The following is a 15,627-nucleotide window of genomic DNA, read 5'->3' on the forward strand; positions in this document are numbered from 1 at the left end:
GTCCTATGAATTCACACCCTAACTAAGAGCATGCATCTGTGTTAGAGACACCTTTGCTGAAGATAGGATTACATTTAGAAAGTTTCCGTTGGAGCTGTAATGTCTAGAAATGTAATTCCTCCATCAGTAAAACAGAGTTTGGGACTGTTGTTTCTCTGAACATAACCTAACCATGTCAGATGTTCTCCATGATGTCAGAACTCCATGATGTTCCCAAAATATGCCCCTTCTTTTCTACTGTCATCCATACTCATCTTTCAGTGCAGCTGCTTCTTAGATTTTATGTGCTAAAGTCAACCCCACCCCAGTCTTTTCAAGTTGTTGATGCTATTGCATCAGTGGCTTGACCATCTTAGCAGCTCTTTTTGAGTCATTACAGTATCTTGTTATGCTGTTCATCAGGTTGAAAGTCATCAAGTTAATACTCAGTATCATGAAGCACCCTCTCTTTGGCGTATTCCCTGACCATGCCAGTAACACTTGCTCCTGTCTCTTGCTCTCTTTCACAAATATCTCAGTGCCTTCCTTGTTTTGCCCCATGTGTAGTCTCCTTGTCAGACTGGTTTACCAAGTTTGCTTGCTTGCATCCCTCATGCCTGTTGTCTTTCTTATGAAGAGAAAGGAAGAAGCTGAGGTACTTCAAGATGCTTACAAACTATAATGCATGAATATACTACATTTTATACTGTTACATTTTCCCTTTCTTCCTGCTACTCCCATCACCTTTCTCTTTATGAACTTCACTTGTGAAGAGGTCTTCTTGGGGCAGTGAAGCATTTTATGCATGTTTCTAAGCTAAATATCTGTTCTGAGTTATTTTTTCTTCATCAATGTCGTGTTCATCTTGATGATGCAACTGGAGGCATTTCAGCAAGAACCATGTTTGAACCACACCAGTGCAAGTCCTTCAGGTAAGGACCTGTAAACCTGAAGTGTGGTTATTTGGACAAATTCTTGTGGGACAGTTCGTTAGCCATTTTGGAAACTGCCCGGACTCCTACTGAAGCTGAGTAAGTAGCAGCTTATTCCTTTGGTGGTGGTGTAAAGAGCCTTGTGTGTCCTAGATACATATGGGCAGCTGAAGAGCCTTGAATCAATGCCCTTGTCTAGCCTGTGATAACATGTTCCCGTAACTATACTGTAGAAGTCAGAAAGGCCGAGATGGGTTTCGAACTTTCAAGGAAGGTAGGGTATTCCCCTTTTCTTCTCTATAATCATGCATCCACTACTCCCTTAGAACTTTTTGTTACCTCAAGAAGAGGTTCTTTCAATCTCTGCCATACCTGTGACTAAGTGGTGGAAGGAAGATTCAAGGAATTCCTGCCTTCCCTGGAGGTATTTCTGCCTTGTGTTCATAGTTCCCAATTGTTGCAACATCTGCCTTCTCCCACAGCCTTTTCTCCAAAGCTGATGAAGTGAGCGTGTGCAGGGAAGATGGAGGTTTAGACAGGGAGCCAACAAACCACACAGACAAGAAGCTATCATCCTCTTTCTCTGTCCCAGATGCATTTTGCGTCATTCTTGTTCTCCAGTTAGAGGTAGTGAGGCACAGTGTGGGTGCAGCAACTGGATGCAAGAAGAGATGGTTGTTTTTAACAACCCCATTTGCCATCTTCTTCCTGTTTCTCCATCTCTAGGATGCTCTCCTATCTGTCTCACACTGTTTACTAATGCTAATTCTTTAAGATTAAGCTGCTCCCTGGGTAGTATCAACAAGGATTAAAGTTAAAGGGATTCTGTCATATTTGTTTTCCTCCTCCTTGTCCCTATGCTCTAGTCAAGGACTCTTCACATCCACCTTTGCAATAGCCCTGACCTTTGAACCAAAGAACTCCCAAGACTAAAGACCTGGAGTCAAATATTTGTTAATTTTGAGTTTGCAGTTGAAAAGCAAAGTGATTTTTCCAGCAATATTCCCCATTGCTCAAGTGCCCTCTTCAAGCCAGCAGCATACAGTTGATCCTGATTGCTGAAACTAAATTAAAATTGCAGTTGTCTCCACTGACATTTCACACTGGGAGTACTACCTTAAGTTAGTTATTTTGAAACTATTATTTTTTTAGTCCTTGGCTGAGACTATGTGTGTATTCTAACTTGGTCTATTTCCCTCACTTGAGACTTGAAAGATTCTGCAGTGCCCCCTCCCTGCTTGGTGTGCAGCATACGGGCCTGCATGTTGCCATTTCAGCCACAATGTTGAGATCAACTGCACTAATGCTGCTGCTCTTCTCTAGACCCATAACTTTTTTTCCCCACCTTTTCCTATTTTGCTGACTTTATGTAAGGCTTCTTTTCGTTCATACATTATGTGCAGTAAGTCAATTGGATTACCCAGCCTGCATTTGGCGTGTCTCTGTTGAACTGATGAGCTACACCCACCCAGAAATTGTTCTGATTCATTCAAAGTGAGCTACCAGTAGGAGCTCAATTTTCAAGTCTAGCTGGCTGAGTGAGCTTTGAAGGCCATATCCAGCTCAGAAGTTCACATTTACCAAGTAAATGGATCAGCCATATCCGTTCAGCATTCCTAAGATACTATCTCTTTAGCTCTTTAGCTTAAGGCTTGTGAAAAAGACTTCTGGCACACAGTCTTCTATTCTACCTTCTCCTGTACCAAAATCAAAACTACCAGATTTATGATATTATTAAACTAGCTTACCAAATGTTTGAAAGGTATCCCTTGACTTTTGGAAAAGTACCAAACCCAAACTATTTAGCACTGGTCTAAGTGTCATAGACCTGTGTCAGCTGGATAAGCACCAGAATAATTGGTAGCTGACACTGCTCTGTTCACCATATCCGTCCACTGCAGCACTCCAGCTGTGTGAGCCATCCCACCACACCACAGTTGCTCCAATAATGTTGTAGTTGTTTGACCGCACTCTTACTTCCCCTGGTTGTTTTCCAGCTGCATGCATTTTTGCATATACACTAGAGTGGACTTCTGCCTTTTTTTGTACTTTGAGATTTTTCTTGTACCTGTTACCCTGCACTCTTTTCTTTCCATCCCCATGCACACCTTCCTCTCTTGATTACTGGTTGTAATCTCACTTTTCCAGTGATCCTAATATAAAGCTTTTCTAACCAGATTGGCCAGGTTTTTGGCAACGATGCTTTTTCTCCTCTTTGTCAGGTGGATCCTGTCTCCCCCTACAAGTGTTCAACCTTCAAAGAGGGTCATAAAAGTCACTAACCCCAGTTACGATATAAGGTATTGATCTGCAAGATCCATCTGTTCCTCCTTAGGTGTTTTTCTTTCACTAGAGGCCACCTGGGTCTCCATGCCTTTCTTCCTGAGCCATGTTGTTCTTGATACACTCCAGGTTCATAAATAAAAATAATAACAGGAGTGCTGCAATGGATATGACACATACTGAACAGGAGGAGAGGAGAGGTGAGAGCACTCTCCTTGTGGACACTGGTCAAGGAGGCTTTCTTGTCTCAAGTAAAGCTGTGGTTGTGTACAACACCCCTCACATAGCATTACCTGCTGGTATGTAACATTAACTGGTTTTGCAATGAAGGTGTGTCCTAAATGATTTTTCCATGAACCTTAATGGAAATGTGGTGATTAGAATCCATTTTTCCTTGATGACAATTAGATGTCTTAATCATAAGAGCAGACCATTTTTTGGGTTTCTGATATTAGACAGTGCTTAAGCACAGGCAGCCTTACTGACCTTAACTAGGAAATTTTGTTGAAATCTAACTTTTCACTCTTATTTTTAGGTATTGCAAATTATTGTGAAAGATACTCTGAAGGAATGAGACTTGTTCTGAACACCTTTGGGCCAGTTCCAGAATTTTCAGGTGAAATTGTGCAGAAAGTCAATCAGGTAAATACGGAATTGATAAAAACAGTGCCACTCGGAACAAAGAATATTAGCTTTTATTTTAAAATTTGTACCATTTCAGTTAACTGCTATAGGTATCCGTAGTCTGTACTTATTGTGTGAATATGTACTTTAAGGAAGAAGATTCCTTGCTGTATATACCCTGTAGCTTTTTTCCTTCTGGGTGTTCTTTTTCTTGTTTTTGTGTGCTTTACAAACTAGAGTTCCAGTCTGTAGCGCTGCAAATACATGTTTAAGTTAAGCATGTGAGCAGTCTGGTAAGGTTACTTGCATGTTTAAAGATGTTTTAAAGTGCTCTTCTGGATTGGGATCTAGTTTATCTATTAACATTTCTAAGCCCACAATTTGTTTATACTTACTATGTAGGCTGTTTTGAATGACCATAGGAACTAACTGAAGTGTTTCCTAACTCTGCCTTTTTTAATGCTTCACTAAAGAACGCATGTATGTGTTGGATCATTTCTGATCAGCTATCAGAGATTCATTCGAAATATGGAGGCAGTCTGTCTGGAAGATAGCACTGTTTTGTTTCTTTTTATGTTAATGCAATTTCAACATGAGCTATTTTAAAAAGGAAAAGAATTCTTTTATGCTTTAACAACATAGATTGCTTATAATAACAATCAATAATAATTGTGGAGTCATTCACAATTAGCAGCTTTTAATCTGCATGAAAGACTTTGGGGTTTTTTATAAAAAGCTGGATTCCACTTCAACATCTGTTTCTGTGTCTCTTTATTATCTTCAGTCTTCAGCACCAAAGATGGGCTTGCAAGGATCCTTTCTTAGAGTAAATCATTAGACATTTCTTATCTTACTTCTCTATCCCTCCGGCTGATTTTTTTCTGGAGTGACCACAGCTTGCCAGTCATTGGTAGCAGGTCCTGGTTTTACCAAGTTTCTCAACACTTGATTTTTAAACCTAAGACCTCAGGTACTCTTTTGGCAAAGATGACCTTGTAATCTTTACCTGCTCTCTCAAAAAAACTGCTTTTTCTTTGGCACTTCTAAGAACTTCAGTTGTACACTCAGAAATACCTTTTTTTCCCCTGAATTCGTTATGTGTCTCCCTCTATCATTTTTATTATAACTGACACTCTTAAGACAAAATGTTTTTAATAAACGTGGTATCCCTCATTACATTTATTGGGAACCAGAAGAGACATCACAGCTTTAAAAACACACACAAGAATATGGTTTAGAGCACATTTTCAGCCACATAAATGGCCCGGTTGCCTCCCTCCTGCTTGATAAAAGATTATTGTCAAAGAGACTAGGCAGTGGCTGTGTGGAGCAAAATGAGGGAAGAGGCTGATGTTTTGTTGTTTCTGTAGTCATCTTCATTGTCACATTCAGGATAACCTTATACAAGTGGGAACTCTTTTCTTCTCATATGGGTTGGCTCATTTCCAGTCATCCATGTAAAGAATTAGTGACCTGTTGCTTGTGAAACTACATTATAGTTTGTGTGGATGTTGACTTGATCTGACACAGGGAAAACAGGAAAACAGTGCTGGTGAGAAACTTTCTATTCAGAACGTGAGATTTAATCATCTTAAATTTTCTGTTCCAGGCAATGTCTGAAAAAATTCCAGTTGTGCCAAAAGTCTTGGATGCCAGGAGAAAATGGAGAGATGACTGTCTCACTGGTCTTGCCAAACTGAAAACACAAATGAAATCCAACTGAGGTGCACCTTGTCTAACAGGAGAGACCAAATGAAGAGCAGATCTTCATAAAAAAGTGGAAATTTTTTGTCGTGCGGAAGAGGAGACTGAATGTGCAACCAATGATATGTGCACATGTAGAGACCAATGAAACATTTGGTCCAAATTTGACAAATTAATGAATAACTAGAAACAGTTATTAAAAAGTTCAGTTAAAATTTATCAAATTACTGTATAAATGCATTAGATGTGCAAGCATTAAGTAGCTTTAGCAATATTAATATTGTGCAATGCTGGAACACAATCGTGTTTTAAATAATGCATTTTTCAGCTTGCTTAGGAATTCAGCACTTGAACAATATTTGCAGGGATTATGCAAGGATCTGAAACAGGCAAACATCAGCTGTTTGTCACTGGAGAAAATAAGCCCACACCCACCAATCACTGTGACAGTGAGGTTAATTTGTGAAGCTCTGGCTGCAGATAGGAGAAGGTTGCATTGAGCAAAGAGTGGATTCACTGGTCAGTGAGCTGAGACCTCAGCAGCAGTAAGGGTCACTTCAACTCCTATCTATTACTGTACCACAATGTACGGGAAAGAATTGCTCCTCCTTTCCCACCCTTTGGCACTTCTGTACTTGTATGGTGATCTAAATGTAAGTAAATAGAGCAGAATTTCCCCTTTATTCCCTACCCCTTGTTCTGTTAAACTTACCAGAGACCTACTTGGTCTTTAAGACCATGCACTTGATACCCCATGGCTTTGCCCACCGATGTTTGATGCTGGCCATTGGCATTGCTGCATTAGTATGTGCCTCATTTTAAGGCTTGTCTCTGAGAAATAAGAGATTTTGATTTAGTAGCTAGTTTGGGAGACAGTACCGTGTAGTGGGTCTGTCTGGGCTTTCTCCATGATCATCTGAATGATCTTGGGAAGCCAGTTCACCTCTCTCGTGCCACGTCTGTTTTATACATTAGCTGAAACAAGATCTGCTTCTTTAGGACTCAGCTGTAGTGAGTGTAACAGCTGCAGCTGAAGGGACCGCAGGTATCTGGGTTGGAACTAGATGATCTTTAAGGTCCCTTCCAACACAAGCCCTTCTATGATTCTGTGATCTGCTATTTTGCTCCCCTGCAGAGGGAAAGATACAGTGGCTTAAATGCAGCATTTAGGCTTTACTGCTGCCCTTCCCTCTGGAGACACAACATCTCCATGGACAAAGAGGCAGGATACACCTGGAAGTAGTATCAACCTCAGGTGCTGCAGTGGCATGTTTTCATCCACAGCAGACAAAGTGTTATTATGAATGTCTGAACCCTATAATATGGTTGGACTTTGATCTTAGCTGGAACCTTGGGGCATTATTGTTATGCAGATAGTAAGAATAACTTGAAACAGTGCATTGCACCCACCCTTCCTGAGTTATGCATTTCTGAATTTGTGCTAACTGGTCATGTAACTTCAGTCACAGCACAGATGCAGAAGTTTTAAGCTGTCATTTTGCTAATTCTCCTGTTTTTTATAGAGGATACAAACAAGCTGTTGAAATTTTATTAGTTACCATTTTGAGCTGAAACGTCTGCATGAACATACCAATACCACTTATTTCTGCTTAGGTCACAGTAAAAGAGATGTAGGATAAATTGTATTGCTTGACACAAATGGTGGGCCGAGAACACGTTTCTGGATGTGAAACATAGGATGGGAGGCATAGTGCAGACATTGTCCTGTGCTTCTTTATAATCAGCCAAGAGAAAGGAAAATTTGTAAGCTTAAATTATTTTATTCCAATATAGACTTAAAATTGTCAGATTTCTTCTATTGTTTTTTATTGCCACAGCAACTGGCTCAACCTGCATTTAGATATCTGAAGTTGGAGAGGTCAATCCTCACTCCTGAGGCCTTATTAAACAAGGTTCTGATTACTTTCAAGATTTGACCTGTTTTTCTTATGGGCATATGACATTGTCATAATTAATTAGCTTGCATTGCTTCTGTTTATTCTGAGATATTTTAAAACTGAATCATGTAATGAAATATTTGCCACTGTTTTTATTTTGCTTATTAATAAACTATTTTAATGAGGAAGGTATTAACTTCTGTGCTCCAGTGTGATTGATGTTTTAGTGGTAGCACTACTACATACTACATACGGGTCTTTAGAAACCAGTGTCCTGGTAGAATAACTTGTGGAAGTCAGGGGAGAAAACAGACAAGAAATAATGCACACTCTCCTATACTTTATGTGTTGCTGCAGACACTTTACCAGTTGCTGCAGACACGAGGCTCTGCTGTGAGGGAATGGTTTTCTGTGGGGGGAAAAGCTCTCTGAAGAGAGCCAGAGCACTTCCGTGTTGTGAGCAGCTCCTCCACAGGGTCTAGCATACAGCAAAGCTCACCTTGGAGCATCAGTTCCCACATAGGTTCACAGCTATAAGTTGAAGGTGGGGGGAGATTCTTGAAAAAAAATGTGTTTTAGCTGACATTTGCATAGGATTTGAAGTACACACAATTATTAGTTAGTAAATGCAACAACTGGAAAGCATTAGGAAAAGGTAGCTAAAAGAATGAAATGGGCTGTCCTCATCCCAGGGACCTGTACCCTGTTCACAATTAATCCCCTTTACTCATAGTCGTTAGATGGTATCTAAATCCTGCACCCAGCTTAGAGGTCCCAGGACAAGAAAGACAAGAAAGACATGGGACATATCTTGTACAGGGACAAGGGGTAGGGGAGGCCCCCAAGATGGTGAGGCTGGTGCTCCAAGGAGAGACTGGGGGAGCTGGACTTGTACAACCTGGAGCAGAGATGGTGGCTTTGGGAGGACCTACCAGCTGTCCCCAGTGCCTGTAGGGAAGTCATCGAGGAGACTGAGTCAGGCTGTAAATTGGGGCTGGGGGAGAAGGTAGAGACAATGGACATAAATTGAAAGGCAAGAGTTTCAGTCTGGATGTAAGAAGACACTTTTTGCCCCATGAAGATAGTAAGGCAGGGGCACAGGTTGTCCGCAGAGGTGGTGCAATCTCTGTACTTGGAGGTTTTCAAGTCCCAGCAGGGTGAAGCCCTGAGCAGCCTGGTCTGACCTCAGAGCTCACCTGCTGTGAGCAGGAGGTTACAGCAGAGACCTCTGAGCTCCATCCCAGCCTGCATTTGCCTGATTCCAAGTTTCATTTGATTTTGGACCATTTTGCATCAGAAATGTTGCTCTGTCTTAAGTCAGTTAACCCCAAAGAATGTAGATAGATTAGTTCAAATTGTCACATATGATGAGAGGACTTTTTTACCCAAATCATAAATGAAATTGAGGGTGGTGTTACTGCATGTAAATAAGTCTGCAAAATTCCAATTCTGTTGAATTAATTGGTTTGATTTTTTTCTTCAAATTTGTCTTACTCCTTTTATCCCATTACTTTTCTCCTGAAATGCAATAAACTTCTTGTGATGGAAGATGGAATTTTCTAAGTCTGTTGCACTGTGTTTTTCTCTGTTTTACTAATTTGATATTTATTATTTTCCTTATTATGCAGACTTCACTATAAGTTACTGCTGCTTACTGAAAGCCGAGACCACTGTGTCCATACCAAAGCCTTTGACTTAATGCTGTGGGAAATCAAACTAAATCATGTGTAAGATAAGGAAGAAAGGACAGATGCAGGAAAATACCTCCTTCACTAAGGGAAGTCCAATACCTCTGTTTCCCAAATCTTTGAGTGTAATGGGAGTAGTTTGCAGCCTGCAAAGCAGCCATGTGAATTTACCTTCCCTATTCTGTAGTTATTCTTCTAGTCATGATAATAGTTTGAAAGTTAAAATGTAAGCATTTTCTGATTCCCCTGTTATCTAATTGGATGGTATTAAGAAACTGTGTTATCCTATCCATACTATCTTTTGGGCAAAGAGTGAACTGTGCTTCATTACGGAAGCAGGATAAGTGCTTGTGGTGCTTGTTATAAAAAGAGAAAAAATAATTTTGAGACAAAACTATGTCATTGTCAGTCTCAGTCAAAAGGTGAGATCTGCTGCCAGTGCCTATATAGTTACATGTCAGGATTGCATTGCCATAGTATGGAGTTACAAAAAGATCTTTGCAAATATGTAACTGGGGCCCTTGCAGAGATGGAGATATGGAGGACAGGAGTTCTCCATGAGAAGAGGAGCCCAGCAGATGCGAACCTAGCAATTACTGTAAGTAGGAAAAAAAAAAAAGGTCTTTTGCTTTCAACAGCCTACCAGGCCCAAAGGGAACGTTCCACAAATTAATTTAGATCTAGTTAAACAAGTGTAAATGAATATGTTTGCTCTAGCTGCCTGCTTATCTGCTCCTGTTCCCTCGAGCTTCAGAGCATGTGTGTGTGTGTGTGTGGGTGCTATTGCAAATCAATCAGAGTGGAGAGACGAAAACTGACCACAGGGGAAAACTCACATTTGATTTGGTAAGGCTCTGTATGTATCAAGCCAGCAGCCAAGGATTTCCTTCTGTTCTTTTCTGTGATTTCAGACACAGAAAGGAATTCTTCCCTTCAGCCTGTTATTCAAAGTTAAACAGTGATGCAGCTTAGAGCACATTGCTTACAGGGTGTTACTCATGGACTGGTGTCTCTTACAGTTCATTTTTCAGGTAGAATTTTCTTCTCTAGAAAGGCTACACAGACCTCTTGCTTCTGTTGTAAATGGGAGGTCAGAAAAAAAACAGAAATTTTCTAGTTTGCTAGGGAACAGCTTGACTTATTTTCTTAACATTTATTCGAAGAAGTGCTCCATGTCCCTCAGTATTTTCCCTTCTCTCTGACAGTTTTTGTTCCTTCAGCAAGGATGGATTGCTCTTCACCAAACACTGAAATGGAGGGACACTTGGAATAAAACGGCACTTGACATGCATGAGATTTCTTCTTGAACCTGAGTGTGAAATGGAGATTTTAACATGTGGCTTTGTAGACTTCTTCCAGCTACATGGATTTCAGACCTGCTCTTGCAAGCAGAGACGTGTAAGATGCACAATCATCCATAAACTTGTTTCTCTTTATCTATGAGTAAAATACCATCTAACATGGAAAGGTTAAGAGTCCATACTTTCATATGGATGTAGGAAAGCTTTCTGCAGAAGCTGAACTTACTTTTTAGAAGATTTTATATAAAATAGAGCTGCAAATTTGTCCTAAATTGGATGTTTCATCTGCCTAGCTTAACCCTCAATGATGACTACCGTTACATTTTTTAACATACAGCCCAAGGTCTCCGTAAGGTTCCAACACCTCTGTGTCATCACAATGGAGATGTTTTCTAACAGAAAACATTAAAAAGCCTCTGCAACTTAAACATTGTGAAAACCTTCCTTTGCATTTGTTATGTGTTTAAACTTTAACTTTAGATCTTGCACTAATTTTTCCACTACCTTAATGGTAGATACTTTCCACACAAAGCCCACAGTTTCTTGTTCTTGGTCTGCTTAAACAGATAATCCTCCTAAGGAATACCATAGGGGCATTTTTGGCAGCCCAAGAAGGGCTAGATGAGGCTAGAAAATCCTCACTCTCACTCTGATCTTACTGAGGAAATGAGGTTGTAGTTTACCAGTCAGCTTTATTCCAAGCTGTGTTGCTGTAGAATTTGTATCTTTTTTTAGCCCTATTTAAAAACTTAATGGACTGCAATCTGCCTACTAAGTTCTTAGTAGTAATATAGAAACTATTTCTGCTAAAAAGATATTATTGGAATTGCCACTATAACACAAAGGTAGCAGTCACAGAAATGCTTTTCACATTCCAGAGCACTTTGCAACCACAAAAACAGATTTTCTGATATTACTCAGCAATGTCATTTCAAAGCCATGCAGTAATGAAAAGATGTAACTGTGCCATTTCAAACATATGGGCTAGTGGGGACAGCAAACTGTGAAACTAGGCAATTTAATGGAATGAGCAGTGCCTGTGCCTGGTCCACGTCATACAGAAGCTTATGGAGTAGCACAAAGTAACATTGTGTAATTCTGTAAACCAGAAACGTTCCTCGTGCTTGCTTTTGGTTTTCTTTTTTTTAGGAAGAAAAGATAATTACAAACTACATCTCCCTTCTATCAAAATCTAGTGCATACTAAAGGGTAATTACAGAAGTCTGAAATAACTTCAATTGCTGAAAGAGACATCTCACACTAGTCTGTTGTTTACAAAACAAAAGGCATTAAAAATAAGGATATGACTGCAGAGAAAAACAGAAAATATAAATTTTCTTATCAAGATGCAGGTATTATTTATACTATTACAAATAAAATCAGATTTAATTAAGTAGTAATCTGATTTTATGTTTTAATCTGATAGTAGTATCTTAATAGTTTGTTATAAGGAAACCATTAGATAGGGATTAATGCAATCATATTTAATCATTGGTGTAAGTGAGGTATGCGCTTGTTACATTGTGTGAACAGTGCTTACTGCATCTGCATATAGCTTTTGGTTTAAAGTCTCCATTTACAAAAATTACAGTCCAGACTCCTCTGGAGAGTGCTACCTCAGTAAAGTGCTGCCTGACCAACTCATTGCACTTACTGCCACAGAACTTATTGTGACAACTGTCCAAACAGTGGCTGCTGATTGTAGCCTCAGGTAGTTACTGCCATGTCCACCCTACTGGCAGTCCTGTCCCTGTGCCTGTGAAGAGCAAAAGGAAGTGTAATTTCCAGCTGCCACCTTCCCTGTAATCTGCCGATGAGTTTCCTTAATGTCACCAAAAGGATTTTGCTCCAAAACCTCACTCCTGGCCGTGCTGATGCAGTTTCAGTAAATAAGCAACATGGACAGCCTTGCCCACAATCCTGGGGGTTTGTTCCATTTTGTAGGCCAGATCCGTCTGTGCTGGCCTCCAGCATGGCTTGCTGCCCTGTTTCTGTAGCAAAGGAGTTTTGCTTGCACTGCCAAAATAGGCCAGTCTGCCCAGCTCATAGGAAGCCCAGCCACAGCTTACTGCATAGTTAGAAATAGATGTTAACAGCTCATCCTCATTCACCCATTTCCCAGGCTAAGAAGCTTGAACTATTCACCTATAATAGATAATTTACCTGTAAAAGCTAAGTGAGGTCCATCTGCCCCACTGCTGTGCTTGTCCAGGCTCTCTGCTCCGTGATACCTGCTGCAGCTTTTCTGCTTTCCCCTTACACAGGTTACCGCCAGCTGCCACCCACCGGATGGCATTTCTTCAATGTGAGGAAAGCTTGAGAACTTGCCATGAGACAAATCTATCAGCAGCATGGGGCTCTTTTGCCAAGTCTTGTATAGTTGTAGGACCTTCCTCTGGTGGTCATATCAAAGGTTCTGAAACTTATATTAAAAGGCAGAGGTGATCACTACTGGATGTTAGAGCCTACAAGAACAGCTTGAATATGACCATGGTCATGATTTATGGATAATATGGCATAACACAACAGAGATAATTTGGAAGCTGCCTAATTAAGGCAGTGTTGAGAGACTTCTAGAACAATACATGATCACCTTGTTTATAGTAAGAAAGCACAAAGACCAGAACTGAATAAAACTCAGCTACCATGGGAAGACTGGTTTGTTTTAAGTCCGTAGCTCTTCCTTATTTTCAGTAATGCTCAGAGAGCTTATTTTCAATGGTGACACTGGAACAGCATTACTCTGTTTGCTTCTCATAACTCCTCCTTTCTGGGTACATTTCATCGAGAAGTTTCTCTGAGGGAGAAACTTGTATTTTCCAGCCCTTTTTAAATATGTGATCCTTTCCATGATTGCCAAGCTCATGTTGACATATGGTTATATGCTGCCCTATGTTATAGTTCTTTTTCCTTTTTTTTTAAACCTTCTTTTGAATTGTCCATTCACCATTTACCATCCACCTCTGTTTCTACTCTGTTTCTTCTGACCCTTTATTACTGGTGTTTCTCAGCTGCTCAGAGGATCATCTTTAATTTCAAAGCTGCACATGAGGATTAATTGCTATGCAGATGTTGTACCAACCTCCCTCTCCAGCCTCTACAAGCAAACTCTTTATGGTGACTACTGATTTTTTTCACTCAGTAGACGGGATCCAAATTCCAATCTCTGGCTGTCTGGACCCTGCTTAATCATAGCTGATGTCACAAGGGCCTGTGTTGGTCATTCTCAGCAGCAGATAGCAGTTCCCCAGACACAGCCCAGCTGCCCATCTGACTCACATTCTACTAGGAGAGTGCTATGTGCTGGAGGTGCTAGAGTGCCAAACACACCCTTTTCCTAATCCTCTCTGTTGAAGGTGATGTTTGACTTGTCCAATATAACTCATGATAGGTTTGAAGATGAAGCTGCTCCCAATTTTATGGCTGACTCTGTATTTATTTGTGCACTTGGTGCCTGCTGAGATCATTGGTGATTGGCTGCTCTGTGAGCTTTCAAACAAAGTTATTGACAGAAGGCCTTTTTATACAATGGGGCTTTTATGTTTGGACCTAGTAGGCACAGGGCAGTAGAAGCAGGACCCTTGTGGTCAGCACAGTCCCTGTAATAGGGAACATTATATTCCCTTTTTAGCCTCCCAGAGCAGCTCTTCCAACTCTTGGCTCCTGCCTGTTGCCTTTTCAACTCCTTGCATCCTCCCTAAGAAGCAGAGACCCCACAGATGGGATGTGTGGTGGACATACTAGTGCTCACTGGCACAGCTTTTCTGAGCCCTCATTCCCTCCAGCTCTCACTTCATATTCTTTATATTCTCCAGCCATGGGGTATATTTTTGTTGGTTTCCAGGCCTGTTTGGCAAATACTCTCCTTCCACTCTTGGTTTTCTCAGGGAGTCTTTAATCTTTTTTTACTTGAAATATTATTTTCACTTTTTTTTTTTTTTTTTTTTTTTTTGTGGTATATCCTACAATCTCCCTAGGAGAAAACTTTAGCAAATCTGTGACACGTCTGCCTCTTTTTATCCGTTTTGTAGGGAAATTATTAAATTTTTAATACATGCTTGTACTTTTGTCGTTACTTTTCTCAGTTTGGATACGGAACCACAAGAGTTCACATAAACTCCACCCTTGGCTAAAATCCTCAGCTTGCGTACCTGGGAAAACCACAGTAGCTGGGTGGAGAAAGTATAGTCTTCACAATTAAAATGCCAGCTGACTAATGAAGGCGAATTTATTAGGGAGAATTTTCTGACAGTACATTTTCACCCTTGGCAATAATCTAATAGGCAGCATAACAGATAACAAGTGAAATAACGCCTGAGCATAGCCTGGACAGAGGGAGGCTGCAGTGGGTTATCCTTGGATTCATGTGAGCATCTCCCTTCACTGCCCAGGAAGATGGGCAATGTTCCTGGCCCACCCTGTTTCTTTCTGCCATTTGTTCATAGACAGTGAGTTTTCTCCTAGAAGCCTCTTTTTTTTCCATTTGTGTCTTTATACAGTTCCTGCCCTAGTACCTCAATTTGTTAATTTTTGTTAATCCATGCCTGTTTGGAGGTCCCTTGCAGTCTCCCTCATTTTCCAGTTGCCCACTCACTGCTCAACTGTATTTATGAAATAGATTAAAAACTATTTGTCAAGCATTTCCAAGGTTGTACAAAGTTCATCATACAAGTACCAAGAGAGTTTGATCCATAGCTTAGATTTTTTTTAAAAAGTCTTCCTACATGTAAGTTAGGCAACTGAACAAGCTATTTAGAGCAGTTGCAGAGGTCTTTGAGTTCTTCTAGGAAAGATTAGATACACGTCTTGAAGATGGTGCAGATATAGTTAGTACAAATCAGAGATCCTTCATCCCTACAAACATGCAAATTAAAAACAATTATAATATACAACATTGCCTAATGCTTAATATAAGCATACACCCAATGCTCATGCAGCCACGAATCAGTTTATCTAAAGAGACGAAGTGGAAGATGAAGAAAAAGGCAGGGTGACACCTGATCACATTAAGTAAAGGCTAGCTCTGAGAAGGTGGTTTCCAAACGGATATTTTGGGAGCATTTTAGGTCATTGTGGAAAAATAGAGGTGGTGGGCATCACAGAAACATGGTAAAGCTATGCAAACAATACATAACCCAATAATTTCCAGAAGGGTATGAATAAGCCAGGGCTCTGAGACATCACCATTGCACAAAGTAATGAAGAAATCACCAAGAGT

The 15,627-nt window shown here is 40.3% G+C and overlaps 1 protein-coding gene and 1 long non-coding RNA gene across 3 annotated transcripts in view; one reads left to right on the forward strand and one right to left on the reverse strand.

Moving 5' to 3' along the window:
- CRYL1 (crystallin lambda 1) overlaps positions 1–7,616 on the forward strand; it is a 48,856-nt gene extending 41,240 nt beyond the window's left edge. For both annotated transcript variants that reach the window (XM_051779138.1, XM_051779139.1), the window contains exons 7-8: positions 3,730–3,836; positions 5,428–7,616. In XM_051779138.1, coding sequence (XP_051635098.1) covers positions 3,730–3,836; positions 5,428–5,541 — 221 coding nt within the window. In that variant the 3' untranslated portion in view covers positions 5,542–7,616. The remainder of the gene's footprint in view (positions 1–3,729; positions 3,837–5,427) is intronic.
- Positions 7,617–11,925: 4,309 nt separating this feature from the next.
- Positions 11,926–13,670, reverse strand: LOC127467327 (uncharacterized). Its single transcript, XR_007903068.1, has 3 exons — positions 13,492–13,670; positions 12,573–12,831; positions 11,926–12,165 (listed from the first exon to the last, which is right to left on the reverse strand). It is a non-coding gene; the product is annotated as an uncharacterized LOC127467327 (long non-coding RNA).
- Positions 13,671–15,627: the final 1,957 nt, after the last annotated feature.

This window comes from Manacus candei, unplaced genomic scaffold, assembly GCF_025592945.1.
Source record: "Manacus candei isolate 608988 ecotype Guabito, Panama unplaced genomic scaffold, ASM2559294v1 h1tg000014l, whole genome shotgun sequence".
NCBI lineage: Eukaryota > Metazoa > Chordata > Aves > Passeriformes > Pipridae > Manacus > Manacus candei.